Raw genomic sequence first — 17,842 nt, 5'->3', positions numbered from 1 at the left:
GGAAATATTAATGATTTTAATGCTGAAATAGAAGACAGGGCCACGTATGGGGAACGCATAGGAATATATTGCGTAGCCATATACGCCAAGGCAATAACTTTGTTAAATTCGATGGGAGCAAAAACATACGGGCTCTTGAAACATCTAATAGCACCAGTTAAACCAGTGGACCAGACCTTCGAAGAGATCGTAGCAGTGCTGAAGGATCAAATTACTGCAAGCATTTCCAAATGCTACCGTTGTGGAAAGACAACGCACGACCAGAATCAGTGCTGGTTTAAGAATCAAGAGTGCAGGAAATGTGGCAAACTGGGTCACATCGCGAAGGTATGCAGGTCCAGAAAGAAGACCAACAAACAAAGGAAGCCACCACCACAAGAAAAGTACAACAAGGTGCATCAGGTGGCTGAAAAGAGTTCAGACGAACAAAATTCAGACTCAGACCCAAACAGCCAGGAGTTGGATAGTCTGAGAATCCACAATGTGGGTAAAGTAACTGATCTACAGACGATCTGGGTCACACTAAAAATAGCTGGAGTCCAAGTACGAATGGAGCTGGACACGGGATCAGCTGTATCAGTCATCAACCAAAAGGACTACCACCGACTATTCTCTCACATACCCTTAAGAAATACCAAGTTCGTATTACAGACATACACGGGGCATCGCGTATACCCCATGGGGAAAATAAGAGTCAAGGTGAGAGATAGGGGTAAAGTACACCCAAGAATGAATTTGTACGTACTACCTGAGGGAGGACCACCACTTCTAGGACGGGAGTGGATCAAGAAAATAGACATGGAATGGCACTACCGACAAGCAATGACGAGTGAGGACTCAGTGCAGACAAGCAGCTCAGACTCTGAGCCGGAAGACGATAAGTCCAGTTTATGTATGAAAAACAAGGTTAACATTAACTCACGGACTAAGGTTGGAAAATCGATGGCGTGCATAAAGACAGAGAATTCTGAGTCTGTTCAAGCTACAGACATATGCATTACGGAGGAACACCGGGCTCGAACTCAACGCTATTTCAAAGTACAACAACAATTAGAACAATTAAGTTACCGCCTCGTACAAGAGATGAAAACAATGAAAAAGTTCTATGACACCGAATGGGAGAGTCTGGAAAGACAACAGAACCTACTGGCTCAAGCAGAGAGCGACCATAGAGCCATCGTGACCAATTACCGATCACATCTCCCTGATGATGTTCAGGGGTTAGAATATTTGCATGATCTAGAGATACAGCAGAAGGGCAAATCACGCTGCACTGAGGATTTTGTTCTGCAATTAGAGACGGAGCTAGTGCAGGCAAAGTTAAGAGAAGTTGAATCACAGGGTGCTCTTAAGGAGATGCAGAAACAAATCTTGGACATGGAAAAGAGAAACGCTTCTTTACCTGATGAGAATAATGTGGCCATGTTGCAAGAGGAGCTTATAGGGGCGAAACTGAAAGAAGCTAAGCAAAGGATGTTGGAACTTGAAACGCAGAACCAAATCAGCGGTAATCAGCTATGTCAAGCAGAGAAGGAGTGCAAGGGTCTACATGAGAAGGTGCAATATCTCTCAGCCCAAAATAAGGGACTACTCACTCAGTTAAATGAAAGTAAACGGGAAATGGCTGAGATGGACTGCAAGAATAAAGAAGAGTTGATGGCAGTGAGACTTCGAGAGGCAGATAGCATAGCAGCCTTGGCTGAACTCCAACAGGAAATTGCGAAAGAAACAAATGAAGAGGAATCTTCAGGAAGCCAGGATTTTATTCCAGTTCTTCTCTACGACTCCTTACAAGCAGAGTGCGAGAAGTTGAAAAAACATAATGAACAGGCCCAGACTACAATTCTGGAGGGGGTTAACTCAGCAACCTCCGAAAAGCTAGTTTCGTTGGAAGTATATGAGCAACTAAAGGTTGAACATGAGCAAGAAGTCCAAAGGCTGCAGGAAATTCTTGAGGAGCTCAGGGCCAAGACAGACTCATCGGTAGAAGTTCCATACATAGATGAGGATGTAGAGGTGAAAGACATGGCAGAACTCATAAAAATATGGAAGGAAGCCCAAGACAAATATGAGGCGGCAATTACCGAGGTTGACCGACTTGAAGAACAGTTTCAACTGGGAATGGGCCCTGAACATGAGCTAGAGAGCATCGAGGCGCAACTTCTCCAAGCACTGGAAGCCAAAGTACAAGAGGAAGAGAAGATGAAAGCATTGGAGAAAATGATGGATGAAATGGAGGAGTACGCTGAATTACGTCCAGGGGAACAGGAGAATGGGGAAACAGCTACTTCAGTAGAAGGATTAAATAGCCTGATAACGAAATCCCTGAAGGAAGGGAAAGGATTGAACGCACAAATGAGGCCAGGAGGGAAGGAAGGGCAGACATCCGAGGAAGAGCAGGATGAATATGATTGCTTGAAGAAGGGTTTTGACCTGTTGAGTGACACCGAATGTTATGAGGATGTGGTCTGCCCAAATTGTGATGGGAACTCCCAAAGTGCTGAAATCCTGAGGAAGCACTTAAGGTCTAAGGAACATAGAGAGTTGGTGGCGCTACAGATGGCAGCCGGGAAAAGAGCTCGGAGAGTTTCAAAAAGGCAGAAAAGAAAAAGAAGAAGCAGAAAATAATAACTGTTTAAAGTATTATTACTTCTACTACCTCAGTCCGAACACTACGAAAGGTGCTAAATTTGTAAAAAAAATCCAGGGACATTATCAAGACAGCCAGTGGGTTGTATAAGTCCGCACTGCTGGTTCAACAGGACGAAAGTACAAGCTGTTAAAAATTTTTTAAAAAAGGCTATGGAGGATGCTGTCTGGAACGAATTAATACCAGAGACTGAATTTATGAACTGTTCCCACAGAGACTGAACCTGTAAACTGATTCCACTGAGAGTATGTTTGTAAACTGTTATATGACGTTGACTCCATTGAGAGTATATCTGTAAATTGTTATATGACGTTGACTCCATCGAGAGTATATCTGCAAACTGTTTATATAAAGTTGAAGATTGTATGTTTAACGGGATTCTGTAAGTAATAAGCTAGGAAGGGAGGAGTGTTGTGTATGTAACCGTTTACCTTTAAGGGAACTATAGAATGTAACCGTTCGCCTTTAAGAGCACTACTTTAGGGTGGCACTATCTATTGGCTCATGTATACTGTAATACCGATAGTGACCACACCAGTATATAAGGGTTGTGATACGTTAACTAGGGCAGAATCGCCCGAGCCTCTGAATAGTAAAGACGTGTTTTATTTTGTTAACAGTGGAGTCTGTGATTATTTATAATACAACCCACAGACTTAACAGTCACCAGCAGCCGACCCGTCCGTCGCAGAGGGTGCAGTGAATGGCTCGGCCGCACCAGCCGGCCCTACCTCTGTCCCGATCCCACCCCCAGGATTGATGGCAGAGGAGTCCTCCCTGGGCTCCTGTGGGGGGCCGGGCCAGGAGGCGGCAGCGGTTCGGGGTCCCCCTCCGCCTCAGGCACCGGGGCCTATGGAGAAACCGGGGAGAACACAATTCCCAGTTCCTCCAACATGCCCGGCACCAGTGTCAGAGATGGAGTCGGGGGCCCTCCCCCTCCCCGCCACGAGCCACTGACCCAGAGGGCTAGCAATTCCTGGGAGATATCTGCCTGTAATTGGGCGAGCTCAGCCACATCGGCCTTGCCCGCCCCAATGCCCAGGACGCCCGACCCGGCGAGGAGTAACGGTTCCGGCGTTGTATTATTATTTGCCGCGGGTTGTTCCGTGGCCCCCCCATGGGCAGGGTCACTTCCCCATCCCCGCGAGGCACAGGCTGGACAGATACATCTGTCTCACCCTCCCGAGGGACAGGCGACTCCTGCCGCTGACTTGTGATGGTGACGGTGGGAGGGGGCGCAAAGTGCAAGGGGAAAAAGTTGGGCCTATTAAGGACCCAAATGGAAATCTTCATGTAGCAGCAGAGAACATGGCTAAAGTATTAAAATAGTACATTGCATCTGTCTTCACAAAGGAAACGGATGATGTGAAGGTTACACTAAGAGGAGAGGGAAGACATGGACAGGATAGTAATAGAGAAGGCGTACTAAAAAGATTAGCATTACTGAAATTTGGTAAGTCACCTGGTCCAGCTGGAATGTAATAGGTTGCTGAAAGAAGCAAAGGTAGCAATAGCAGAGATATTGGTCACAATCTTTCAATCCTGGATACAGGATAAAGGAGGAGGAGGACTGGAGGCTTGCTAATTTGATACTACTATTCAAGAAAGGGGAGAGGGAGAAACCAGGAAACTACAGGCCTGTCAGCCTAACATCGGTGGTGGGGAAATTATTGGAAATCATTATCAGGGACAAAATAAACTTTCATTTGGAAAGGTATGGGTTAATCAAAGAGAGCCAGCATGGATTTGTTAAAGGCAAATCGTGTCTGACGAACTTGATTAAATTCTTTGATGGAGTAACAGAAAAGGTTGATCAGGGTAATGCAGTAGATGTTGTATATATGGACTTTCGGAAGGCATTTGACAAAGTGTCAAACAGGATGCTTGTTAAGAAGATGGAGGTCCATGGAATTATGGGGAAAGTGGCAGTATGGATACAGAATTGGCTTAGTGACAGGAAGCAGAGTGTGGTGGTGGATGGATGTTTTACAAACTGTGAGGTGGTTTACAGCGGTGTTCCCCAAAGTCAGTTTTGGGTCCATTACCCCTTTCAAATTTTATAAACAACCTAGACTCGGGTGTAGAGAGCATCATTATAAAGTTTTCAGATGATACGAAACTTGGCAACGTAGTAGATAGTGATGAAGATAGTTGTAGACTTCAGGACGATATAGACTAGATGGTGAAATGGGCATGGCAGATGGAGTTCAATGCGGAGAAGTGTGAAAACTTTGGGAGGACTAATATGGAAAGAGTATACGATAAATGGCACCTCATGCTTTTCTGCATTGAATTTCATCTGCCATGTATTCGCCCATTCCACCAGCCTGTCTTTGTCCTCTTGAAGTCTATTACTATCTTCCTCACTGTTTACTGCACTTCCAAGTTTTGTGTCATCTGCAAATTTCAAAATTGACCCCTATTCCCCCAAGTCCAAGTCATTAATGTGTATCAAAAACAGAATTGGTCCTAGTACTGAACCCTGGGGAATACTACTGTACACCTCCATCCAGTCCGAAAAACAGCTATTCACCACAACTCCATGGCCCCAAATGACAATGACGGCAAAACTGTCAGCGTTTGCCATCATTACTCTGTGAAACTGACAGCAACATCTGGCGTCCACAGATGCGCAGTTAAACACGGAAATTCAGAAGTTGCTGTCAGTGATTCCCAGCTTCTCTACACAATGTGCTGTTGACATCCCCGCAGACGGCAATCTTTAGAAATCACTTAAACTATTATGAACTTCCCTTTCATGCTGTAACATCACTGTTAAAACCCCTGAAAAAGTTAAGCCTTTTGAATGAGGTGTAATTGGGTTTTTAACAGCATCATAACTACTGCTGAACATCCTCTCTGGCCCTGAAAAACTGATTTTATATTTGTGGAATATCAAACTTTTCCATTATGATAAAAATTCCATAGGTTTTTAATATAGTAAAAAAATTTTTTTTTAAGTTTGTTTATGAGATTTCAGCTTCTACCTTAATCCCAACTGTATGTCCCAATCTTTATTTCGCACTCTGTAAAATTTATAAAAAGTGAAGGATAATCAGCGCATTTTACTTCCTGGTTTGCTGTCTGTAAGAATTCTTCAATGTGATTGGCTGCTTAGTCTGCTTAATGACATCACTATTGCTGAACGCCAGAGACTCCCTGGAGTTGGCATCAGAATCAAAGTGATGATAGAAAAGGTGAAATCAACGCCAGAGAGATCACTAGATTGTTGTGGCTGGCTTTCTTCGAGGTCAGCGGTGAGCACAGTCACTTCACCACTGACCACAAAATCCAGGCCTCTGTTTACTATCCCTTATCCAATTTATAAACCATGTTGCTACTGCTCCTTTTATCCCAGAAGCATCAATTTTGCTAACAAGCCAATTAAGTGGTACTTTATCAAATGCCTTTTGAAAGTCCATATACACAACTTCAACTGTACTGCCCTTATCCATTCTCTCTGTTACCTCATCAAAAACTCAATCAAGTTAGTCAAACACGATTTGCCATTAACAAATCTGAGTGGCTCTCAACAACTTGTATTTATATAGCGCCTTTAACATATTAAAATTTCCCAAAACACTCCACAGTTCAAATCCCTCCATAGCCTTGCCCCTCCCTATCTCTGTAATCTCCTCTGAGATATTGGCACACCTCTATTTCTGGCCTCTTGATCATTCCTGTTTCTAACTGTTCCACCATTTGTGGCTATGCCTTCAGCTGCCATGGCCCTAAGCTCTGGAATTCCCTCCCTAAACCTCTCCACCACTCTTTTCTCCTTTAATTCACTTGTTAAAACCTACCTCTTCTACATTAATATCTAATTTTACTGACTCTACTGCCAGTGGAAAGTTTCTCCTTATTTATTCTATCAAAACCCTTCATGATTTTGAACACCTCAAATTGCCTCTTAACCTTCTTTGCTCGTAGAACCCCAGTTTCACTCGTCTCTCTACATTACTGAAGGCTTTCATCCCTGGTACCATTCTAGTAAACGTAAGGCCTTGACATCCTTCCTAAAGTGTGGTGCACAGAATTGGTCACAATACTCCAGCCGGGGCCTAACTAGTGTTTTATAAAGGTTTAGCATAACTTCCTTGCTTTTGTACTCTATGCCTCTATTTATAAAGCCAAAGATCCTATATGTCTTTTTAACAGCCTTCTCAACTTGTCCTGCCACCTTCAAATACTACACCCCCAGCACTCTCTGTTCCTCTTTAAAATTGTACCATTTAGTTTATATTAATTTAATTAATTATTCCTTGCACCTGTAGAACTGGATTGTTCACCGTCTTTGTTTGGCTGCTTCCAATGGGAAGTATTTGAATCATGAAGCCCTCCTGAACAGAGCATCAGTGTCCATCTTGATTCCGCAGTGAGAAGCTGCTTAACTAATGCAGCAAAGGTCACTTGCTGCTGCCTGGAAGGATCCTATTGCAAAGAAAGTCAAGGTGGTAATGACATTGGCTAGTAGAGACAATGCTGTTCTCCTGATGGAAGTAGGCTGCAGGTCTTCAGGCAGTTGACATATTTCACCAAAAGGCTCAGAGGGGAAGCACAGCCTGCCGAGGCATTGATGTTCAGGAAATCCTAAGATCTTCTTTGTAGATTTGAGTGAGTGCTTATGAGCACATGGGGATACCTTCTGTGGTGCCTCGCTTTAAGAGCCTCCAATCGAGTCTCTTCCTCTTCATCCTCTTTCTCTTCAGAGCATAAGAGTGATTCCCATTGGGAAAGCCAGCTGTAGGATATAGTACAGATAAGATCATAGGAGGGTTTTGTTAGGGGATTTTTTACACTATGCTTGTACTCTGATACAGGACGCAATGGGGACGCAAAGTCTGTAGCTGCAGTTTGGAATAGAATTAGATAACTCCTATCTCTTAGAGTGAGGATGAGTGTAGAATACTTAATGTTAGAGGGGTGGAAAAGAGTTGACATATGAGAAAGGGGTAGTAAGTGCTGACCTGTATGAATATGCTTTTACATTATTTGAATACAGAACAAATGGATGTTTAGGAAATCCTAAGTAAGATCTTTGTAGATTTGAATTAGTACTTATGAACACATGGGGACGCAATACCTTCTGTGATGCCTCATTTTAAGAGCCTCCCATCATAATGGTGCTCGGTGAATGTTTTTCAGACTGGGAAGTGGTTTGCAGTGGTGTTCCCCACGGGTCAATTTTGGTCCATTACTTTTTGCAATTTTTAGACTCGGGTGTAGGGAGCAGCATTATAAAGTTTGCAGATGATACAAAACTTGGCAAAGTAGAAGATTGAGGAGAATAGTTATAGGCTTCAGGATGACAATAGAAAGGATGGTGTAATGGGCAGAAGCATGGTAGATGGAGTTTAATGCAGAGGTGTGAAGCGATGCACTTTGGGAGGACTAATGGAAAAGGCACAATTTTGGAAAGTGTAGATGAGCAGAGAGAGCTTGGTGTCCATATACACAAATCCTTAAAGGTGGCAGAGCAAGTTGATAAGGTGGTTAAAAAAAGCACAGATTGCAAATAGAGAGATAGGATCCTAGTGACCGAGGACTGAGGCCTGAAGATCGCAAGAAATTGTTTTATGTTTAAAATAAAAGCAGAAAAAACAGGGGAAAGGAAACCACAAATAAAGTAACAAGCCAAATTGAATTGGCAAAAACTAACATGGATATTTACATCAAAGGTGTGATAGAGTTGTTTAATTTATACCAATGTTTATAAAATATATGTAATTCTATACCTTGTGCACATCATGAGCAATGGGAATTCACTGTCATTTACTAGAGCCTTGTATTTCTGATTTCAATTTCAAATATGTCTTTATGGCTCAGTGAAGTTTACATTTAGTGCTCTCTGTCCTACAGTAGGCAAAATTGTGGCTGTCTAACTGATGTGAAGCGTTGCTGCAACGGGTATTTAACACATGTAGCTGGGTATGGCACCATCTGTTCCAATGTTCATTATTACATCAGCACAGACACAATTCTGAAATTCAATATTGCACAGGTGCCATTTATATCTCATAGACTTTGGTAACTGTAGGGGAAAAACAGCTTAGTATTTTAATAAAAGTAAAAGTAAAATAACAAGCAACCCTGAAGCTCAACTAAATGTTTAATTCTTGCAACTGACAAATCACTGACTCAAAGTGAATTTCTAACACTGCCTTTTTCATCCGTGTCAATTTTTTTCAGCTGAGTGTCCATGTTGGCAAGTATGCAGCAGTGTAGCTGGGTCTTTATTGCATGAGTGGATAGGAACTGCGGGTTGAGTTTGTGCACATATAAATCCCAATATTTTCTGTGGTATAGCAACTCGCATCCAAATTATGACTCTCAGAGTCCTATGCACACTTTAAATTCTGTACTGATGGCAGATAACAGATTATGCAAACCCAGTAGAAAGTCCTGAAATCACTAATGACCCAAAGTCTCATAAACCAACACACAAGTATAAATGAGGAACAATCCAATTCATTTTTAAAACCACAAAAGAACCATTGGGCCACTCAGAAATCTCAACCATGATGTAGAAATTCTTAAAATTATTGTCTGCAATCAAAATGTAGCCATAGACATTTCAATCAATCTGTAATTGTTTTCAGTAGGTGAAGCATACATGCCAATTATCTGCTTTTTAAACAATCGATGCGGACAGTTTTAGTTACAGGTAGCTATCATTTCTTGTTTGACCAAGGATACAGTCTATAGCATCGGAGGTAGAAAGCACCCTGTTGAAAATGGGATCAAGGAGCCAACATTAAAGATGCTAAAAAAAATATTTATTACCAAGTTTTGGCACTTTAAGCTTTAGTTTCCTCATGAAACATATTTTAAATAGGGTGGGGAGGGGTCTAACTTTATTTGAAATATTCTGAGATTATAAACAAGTTTGAAGTATAGTCATTTTGACCGTAAAACAAATTTTTCGTCCATAACTAAGACTATCTATGTGATAAATCATCTACATGATTACTTTATAAGAATGGGATTAACTGGGAAATGTGGAAAAAATCAGGCGGACATGAAGTTAATTGAATGGTGAAACTGAAAAAATATTTAACAATTGTTATGCCTAATTTCTATTTTCATTTTATTGCAAAGGGCACATTACACACTTCAGTAAAGGGTTTTACATACAATTGTTTATCTTATTGTAGCACAGATTACTGCTTTTAACAAGATAAAACTTATTGGTTCCTCTGCAGAACCCAGATTCTGGTTCTATTCAGCTCTTTATTGGAGTGGAGCTTCCTTTCACTGTTTTCTTCAGGTGATGATAATTAGGCAAGATCTTCATCAGGAAATCTAGCTGCAGAGTTTGTGGCTGTAAATAAAAAGATTAGATACTAATTAAACAGGTATTCAGATACAGGATACAGCTTTCTAAGTTTCAGGCCATTGCATTTCATCATGTGGATCACCAGCAGCAAAATTACATTTCAACCAAGAATAATAAAATCCATTAAATTGCTACTGGTTAGTGTTACAGAGTTAATGTTTCAGGTCAATGACCCTTTGCCAGTTCTGACGAAAGGTCATCGACCTGAAACGTTAACTCTGTTTCTCTCTCCACAGATGCTGCCTGATCTGCTGAGTATTTCCAGCATTTTCGGTTTTTATTGCAGAAGAGGTATCTTGACTGCTCCAACATTGGTGTAGATTTATAACTACCAAACTTAACACTCCAAGCAGTGTGGGAATGTTGTAGAATTATATCAAACTGTTCATCAGTGTCAAGTAAGCATTTGAGCTGAGCAAGTGTTTCATAAGAATGTAAGAAGTAGGAGCAGTAGGCCATACGGCCCCTCGAGCCTGCTTCGTCATTCAATAAGATCATGGCTGATTGTCAACCTCAACTAATTTCTTTTAAAAGCTACACAATTTGCTGGTGCTTTCTCTACAATTAGTCACCACTCCTGCAACAATGTAAGATTTTGATTTGATGCTTGCACTTCACAAAATGGAAAATAATTAGTCCCAGTTCCTAATGTTCTAAAGCTCATCCAGGAACTAAGAGTTCTGGCTGCTTAAGGGGTACTGAAAGAGGTCTGAGGTTCATAGCAGCCATTTCAAATTAACTCCTCCACCCTGCAAAGACCATCTCGAAATGTCTGCTTTAACACATTGAATAACTAAATTGATTAGTAATATAACCAGGAAATTATGTAGTTAGAAACATGTGATTAAACCATAAACATATAATCAATGTAGTTTTGAATTATGTTTTTGGCCTGGAAGCATATGGGGGAAAAATTCGGTATTGCCTATTTTGGGGCGCTAATATCGGCCAGGTGCAAATTTTAGTGCACAGCGCTTAATTATCGCCTCCAACTGCAAAACTTGCCTCCATCGATACTGGAGGTAATTTGAACGCTAAATCAGGCGCCAACGTCGGGGAGCGAGGCGCTACCTCAGAATGCTACCGAAGCTCAGGCGATGTCAGTTACCATGGAAGCCAGACAGACTGGCACCGGCCAGTTCTTAAAGGGGAGGGGCCATCTTGCTGCCCAGCCACACTCTGCTCATTGCAGCATTGAATCTTGGCCTGGAAAGACCTGAAGCAGCATTGTGTTGAAAGCACTGATAGATAGGCCCAGGGAAAGAGCTCGGCACTTCAGCGACCAGGCATTGGTGGCTCTGGTTGGCGCTGTTGAATGGAGATGGGCAGTGCTGTTCCCAGAGAGTGGCAGGAGGCCATTGTCCCGGGAGTTCCAAAGAGTGTGGAGGGAGGTGGCTCAGCATGTCTCCTCGAGGAGCCTGGTGCGAAGGACTCACACTCAGTGTCGGAAGAAGTTCAACGACCTCACTTGGGTGGTCAGGGTGAGTACCTGTTTTTCAATACCTCTACATCCCTCCATCTCAACTTCACTCTGTGGCCAGACGGTGCAAATACCCAAATGCCCAACACTCATCCAACAACTATGGCCATCTCATAAAACTCACATGCACATCCCACACCTTGCAGACATTAATAGCTATTCAACTATGGTAGGCACATTTGCTAAGCACATGGCTGCACACTCACTCACACGCTGTCCTTTTTCTTGCAGGCCAAGCTTTCACATAACTGCCGAGAGACCCAGTGGATGGGAGGAGGACAGGCGGACCTATACTCCCTCACTGAGTTGGAGGACAGAGTCCACAGGCTGATTGCCAGCCAGGTCATAGGTGCTGTGGCCGGTGGAGGTCGACCCCCTTGGGGACAGCAATGGTATGTTCATCAGCTTTCTATCCTCTCTCATACCACTTCCCCCTCACAATACCAGCCTTTTACACTTTCAATCCAACTTACAGTCTCCAGTCCTTGCTCCCTTCCTGCCCCCACGTTAAAGCCACTCTTGTGCCTTCCTGCTTTCAGATAGTGAACCACCAGCTGAGCAGCCTGTCCCTCAGCCTGCCAGTGGCAGCAACGCACCAGAGGAGGAGGAAGAGGAAGCCGGAGCCTCACCGCCTGCGTCTCCCGAGGGTGACACATCCGACACTGGGGCCACGCCTTCCCTGGATGGGAGCAGGGCGGTAGGGTCTGATTTGGATGAAGCTTCTGGCCCCAGTGGGCTGCAGCAACACCATGGGGGAAGGGATGCTCAGGGGCCATCTCCCCGGAGGGCGAGTGCGTGCACGAGCTCTGCTGCACAGGACTCGGATGAGGACCTCGACATCGCGGCCATGAATACGCGGGCCTTGAGCATGCACACTGATCTCATGGGTGCAATGGCAAGGGTGCCCGACAGATGGACTGGCTAGGACTGTGGAGGAGTCTGCTGCTAGCACAGCTGTCATCTGTGCGCAAACCCTTGAACCCATCCTTGTCTCGTTGCAGAGGATGGTTGAATTACAGGGAGACCGTGCGGAATCAGAGCCCATCCCGCGTGTAATGGGTGAGGTGGCAGGATCCATTGCAGCACAACGGCTTAGTGCTGCAATCAAGTCATTAGCTGGTGCTTTCATGCAGTCTCAGATTGATGTCATGCAAGCGCTGACTGCTGCCATCCTCGCTGGGTCGCCCACAGTCCACCGGGGATCTCACGGTACCGCAGCACGCCAGCAATCTGTGCTTCATCAGATGTGGGAGAGGCAGTGTGCCGGAATACCCTGGGAGGGTAAGGTCTCCTGTGCAGAGGCCTGTTGGCACTCCTCCCTCTAGCCATGTTTGCCACTCTCTCTGCACTTCTGCTGCCTCCGAAGGTGAAGCTGGAGGACGACGGCCCGAGTTAGTGCAGCTCCCATAAAATCTTCTAAATATGAAGGTCAGATAAATAGGAACCTCAAAAGTGGTGCTGAGGACCAAATTTCTCCAGACGTCTCTCTCAACCTGTGCATACCAAAACTGCCGACAAGAAGACACGCACGCCTTTAAATAGTGCTCCCCCAGCCCCTTGCCGACTTGAAAACGTTCCCCTCTACCTGTTGTTCCTAGCGTCAGGTGCTAAGGCAGGGGACGCGAATCAATTTCCGGTCCGGAGCGTTGCTCTTTTGCCGGCACTCGCGATCTCTGATCGCGCTGCAGCAGGCCCCTCCCCTTTAAGGGGAGGAAGGCCTGCAGTACCGCAGCGCGCCGTGCCGCAGCGTGTGGCGCTGCGGCACGTAGCACTGCGATTTTCAGTTGCAGCGCCCCAAGAGGGATGCGGGGCGCCCCGAGCAGCGCCCCGCTTCCGTTTGGGGCGCTGAAACTGAGTATCGGGCTGGTGCTCGCGGCTCCTTCCGGGGCGCCACTGAATTTTTAGCCCCTAATATCCACTCTCTGTATTCAGTTAAAGACCGATCACTTTTACTGTATATCAATAAAGTCTGTTCCGTATACTGCACTACGAAGTCTTGTGCTTACTTGAAACGTGTTGTGAACCAGAGATGAAAGGAGGTTGACTGCCTAACAGGAGCATTGGAGGTGACTTAATCGAGGTTTTCAAGATGATGAGAGGTTTTGATAGAGTAGAGAGAGAAAAATTATTCCCTCTGCTGAGTGGGTCAATAACTAGAGGTCATAGATTCAACATCATTGGCAAAAGATCTAGAGCAGAGATGAGGAGAAATTTTTTCCAGAGTTGTCGGGATTTGGAACGCTCCACCTGAAAAGGTGGTGGAAGCTGATTCCATAAATAATTTTAAAAGGGAGTTGGACAGGTACTTGAGGATGAGGAACTTACAGGGTTACAAACAAAAGGCGGAGATGTGGGACTAAACACGACTGCTCTTTCAAAGAGGCAGCATGGGCATGGCGGGCCGCATGGCCTCCTTCTCTGCTGTAAGTTTCTATGATTTCACTCACCAGCACCACTGCAAGTAGAATAGTACACGTTGTGGTAAACCACTGTTTGTATTCCACTGTGTACATGTCTGTACATGCCTCGGCTGACTCCTCCCACGAGTCCAGGTATAAAGGTGACTGCTCCACAGTCCCTCTGTATTCTGGACTGGTCGACCACTCGAGGCACACCTTCATTCTCTTGTTAATAAAAGCCTGTTAGTTACTCGCTTAACCTCAGTCTTTTGAGTGATTGATAGCGCATCAATTTTATTAATAAGATTTTTTATAATGGAGAAGATCCTCACACCAGCATGCCTAGACTTAGACCATCGGGAGGCGGACGCATCCACCAAGTTTGCTCACTGGCTTAGGTGCTTTGAAAAATTCCTGATCGCCTCCGCTGCAACGGTCAAATCGGAGGAGGACAAACTGGATGTCCTGACCTCCAAAGTGAACCACCGAGCGTACTCGGTCATCCAGGACGCGACCTCGTACACGGCTGCTATCAAGCTCCTCAAGGACCAGTACACGCGCCCAGTGAACGAGGTGTACGCCAGGCACCTCCTGGGGAGTCGTAAACAACAACCTGGGGAATCGACCGAGGAATACCTTCAGGCACTGTCTGTGCTTGGCCGGGCCTGTGGTTGTAAGGATGTAAAGGCCGCCGTGTACACAGAGGAACTTATCCGGGACGCTTTTGTAGCGGGCCACAGGTCCAATTACACCCGACAGCGACTGTTGGAGCAGAGTGACCTCGACCTCAACAAGGCCTCTGAACTTGCACTATCATTGGACGCAGCCTACCGGGGCATGGATGCCTACTCCTCTGCACCGTGGACGCCGCGGGGAACGACAGCCTGGGACACGGTAGGACCGTCTCATAGCGCCGTGCCACCCCAGCCACATCCCAGCAATGGCCCAACTACCGCAGCAGTGTCCCAAGGCCAGAAATGCTACTTCTGTGGCCAGGCCAAACACCCCAGAGCGCGCTGCCCGGCAAAAAATGCGATCTGCTCGGGCTGCGGGAAGAAGGGACACTACGCCAGCGTCTGCAGGGCCAAAGCCACCCCGAACCCCAGCAGCGCCGCGTGTGGGCCGTGCGGGCCGCCATCTTGGGCCTCCCCAGCCATGTGCGAACCACCGGAACAGCAGCCATTTTGGACGCCTCCAGCCACATGGGGATTATGGATGCCGCCATCTTGGACGCCAGCCGGGACGCAGCAGGCCCCCAACACCGCCTCATCTGATACCCGCAACGACACACCGATCCCTACGCTGGCCTCCGTTACGCTGGACCAAGCGAGACCGCACCAACTGGCCCGGTCCACAATGGACATTAACAATCTGCCTTTGTCACGAAACAATCTGCCTTTTTGACTCTGGGAGCACGGAGAGCTTCATCCACCCCGACACGGTGCAGCGTTGCTCTCTCCCAGTCCTGCCTGCGCACCAGCGGATTTCTATGGCCTCCGAGTCCCAGTCAGCGGACATTGGCGGCTACTGCGTGGTGACACTAGTAGTAGACGGGACTGTGTACGATAATTTTAAACTTCTGGTCCTGCCCCACCTCTGCGCTGCCGTTCTACTGGGGTTAGATTTTCAGTGCCACCTTAAAAGTGTTACGATGGCGTACGGTGGACCCCTCCCCCCACTCACAGTCCGCAGCCAGCAGCTTCCAAATTGCCCGCCGCGCACCAGGTGCAACCTCTCCACACTCAGAGTCACCCCCCCACTGTTTGCTAACCTCACCCCCAACTGTAAGCCCATCGCCAGTATACTGCCTTTGAGGCAAACGGCCGCCTCTATCACTTCCTTAGGGTTCCCTTTGGCGTCACCAACGGGGTCTCCGTCTTCCAAAGGGAGATGGACCGGATGGTCGATCAAAATGCGTTGCAGGCCACTTTCCCATATCTGGACAATGTGACCATCTGCGGCCATGACTTGCAGGACCATGACGCAAACCTCGAAAAATTCCTCTGCACCGCCCAACTCCTGAACCTGACGTATAACAAGGAGAAGTGCATATTCCGCACAACCTGCCTCGCCATCCTTGGCTGTGTTGTGGAACACGGAGTCATCGGTCCCGACCGGATGCGTCCCCTTATGGAACTCCCACTGCCTCAAGGCCCTGAAGAGGTGCCTAGGGTTTTTCTCCTATTACACCCAGTGGGTCCCCTACTATGCGGACAAGGCCCGTCCGCTGATGAAGTCCACCTCTTTTCCCTTGACGGCAGAGGGCCTTCCACCGTATCAAGGAAGACATTGCCAAAGCCACCATGCACGCAGTGGACGAATCCATCCCCTTCCAGGTGGAAAGCGACGCGTCCGACTTTGCCCTGGCCGCTACCCTTAATCAGGTGGGGAGACCCGTGGCCTTCTTTTCACGAACCCTCCAGGGCCCGGAGACCAGACACTCCGCTGTTGAGAAGGAGGCCCAGGCTATTGTGGAGGCTGTGCGTCATTGGAGGCACTACCTGGCCGGAAAACGATTTACTCTGCTCACTGACCAGCGTTCAGTTGCTTTTATGTTTAACAACAAGCAGAGGGGCAAAATCAAAAACGACAAGATCTTGAGGTGGAGAATCGAACTTTCCACCTACAATTACGAGATCTTGTACCGGCCCGGGAAGCTCAATGAACCCCCGGATGCTCTATCGCGTGGCACCTGCGCCAGCGCGCAGATCGATAGACTGCGGGCCCTCCACAATGACCTCTGCCACCCGGGGGTCACCAGGTTCTTCCACTTCATCAAGGCCCGCAACCTGCCTTACTCCATTGAGAAGGTCAGGACCATGACCAGGAACTGCCAAGTCTGCGCTGAGTGCAAACCGCACTTTTATAGACCAGACAGGGCTCACCTGATAAAAGCCACTCGCCCCTTCGAGCGCCTGAGCGTTGACTTTAAAGGGCCTCTCCCCTCCTCCGACCGCAATGTGTACTTCCTCAACATTATTGATGAGTACTCCCGTTTCCCGTTCGCCATCCCCTGCCCGGACATGACCAGTGCCACGGTCATTAAATGTCTGAACGACCTCTTCACCCTGTTCGGTTTCCCCAGCTATATCCATAGCGACCGGGGCTCATCGTTTATGAGCGACGAACTCCGCCAGTACCTGCTCGCTAGGGGTATTGCCACAAGCAGGACCACCAGTTACAACCCCCGGGGGAACGGACAGGTGGAAAGAGAGAATGCGACAGTTTGGAAGGCCGCCCTGCTAGCCTTAAAGTCTAGGGGCCTTCCGACCTCCCGCTGGCAGGATGTGCTCCCCGATGCGCTCCACTCTATTCGGTCACTGCTCTGCACTGCCACTAACGCCACCCCTCATGAGAAAATGTTTGTCTTCCCAAGGAAGTCCACATCGGGGACATCGCTACCGCCATGGCTGACGTCCCCAGGGCCGGTCCTACTGAGAAGACACGTGAGGACCCATAAAACGGACCCCCTGGTCGAGAGGGTCAACCTCCTCCACGCCAACCCCCAGTATGCTTACATTGCGTACCCGGACGGGCGGGAGGACACAGTCTCCATACGAGACCTCGCACCCTCGGGGGCCCCAGTAACCCACTACCACCCCCCCCATGATCCAATATCCAACCCCAGCAGACGGCACGCCTGGGCCCCGCGACCCGCTCGACACCCACGAGGACTACACACCAGTGCCCCAGCCTACGCGGGACTCGACACCGGAAGCTTCACTACCCCTGCCGTCGCCACGTCGATCACAGCGGCAGACAAGACCTCCGGAGAGACTCCAATACACAAACTTTTAATACACTTCACCCCGCCGGACTCATTTTTAAACAATGGGTGAATGTGGTAAACCACTGTTTGTATTCCACTGTGTACATGTCTGTACATGCCTCGGCTGACTCCTCCCACGAGTCCAGGTATAAAGGTGACTGCTCCACAGTCCCTCTGTATTCTGGACTGGTCGACCACTCGAGGCACA

At 47.0% G+C, this 17,842-nt stretch overlaps 1 protein-coding gene across 3 annotated transcripts in view; it reads right to left on the bottom strand.

Annotated features, from left to right (window-relative positions):
- Positions 1-9,720: 9,720 nt before the first annotated feature.
- Positions 9,721-17,842, bottom strand: part of dctn6 (dynactin subunit 6) — a 110,308-nt gene continuing 102,186 nt past the window's right edge. For all 3 annotated transcript variants that reach the window (XM_086010147.1, XM_086010152.1, XM_086010157.1), the window contains exon 7: positions 9,721-9,971. In XM_086010147.1, the coding sequence (XP_085866273.1) occupies positions 9,873-9,971 (99 nt within the window). In that variant the 3' untranslated portion in view covers positions 9,721-9,872. The remainder of the gene's footprint in view (positions 9,972-17,842) is intronic.

The sequence above is a fragment of the Somniosus microcephalus genome, chromosome 2 (assembly GCF_052327205.1).
Source record: "Somniosus microcephalus isolate GS21.2 chromosome 2, FLI_Smic_1.0, whole genome shotgun sequence".
NCBI lineage: Eukaryota > Metazoa > Chordata > Chondrichthyes > Squaliformes > Somniosidae > Somniosus > Somniosus microcephalus.
The sequence above is the reverse complement of the archived record's forward strand: the minus strand, read 5'-3'. Positions and strand labels throughout refer to the sequence as shown.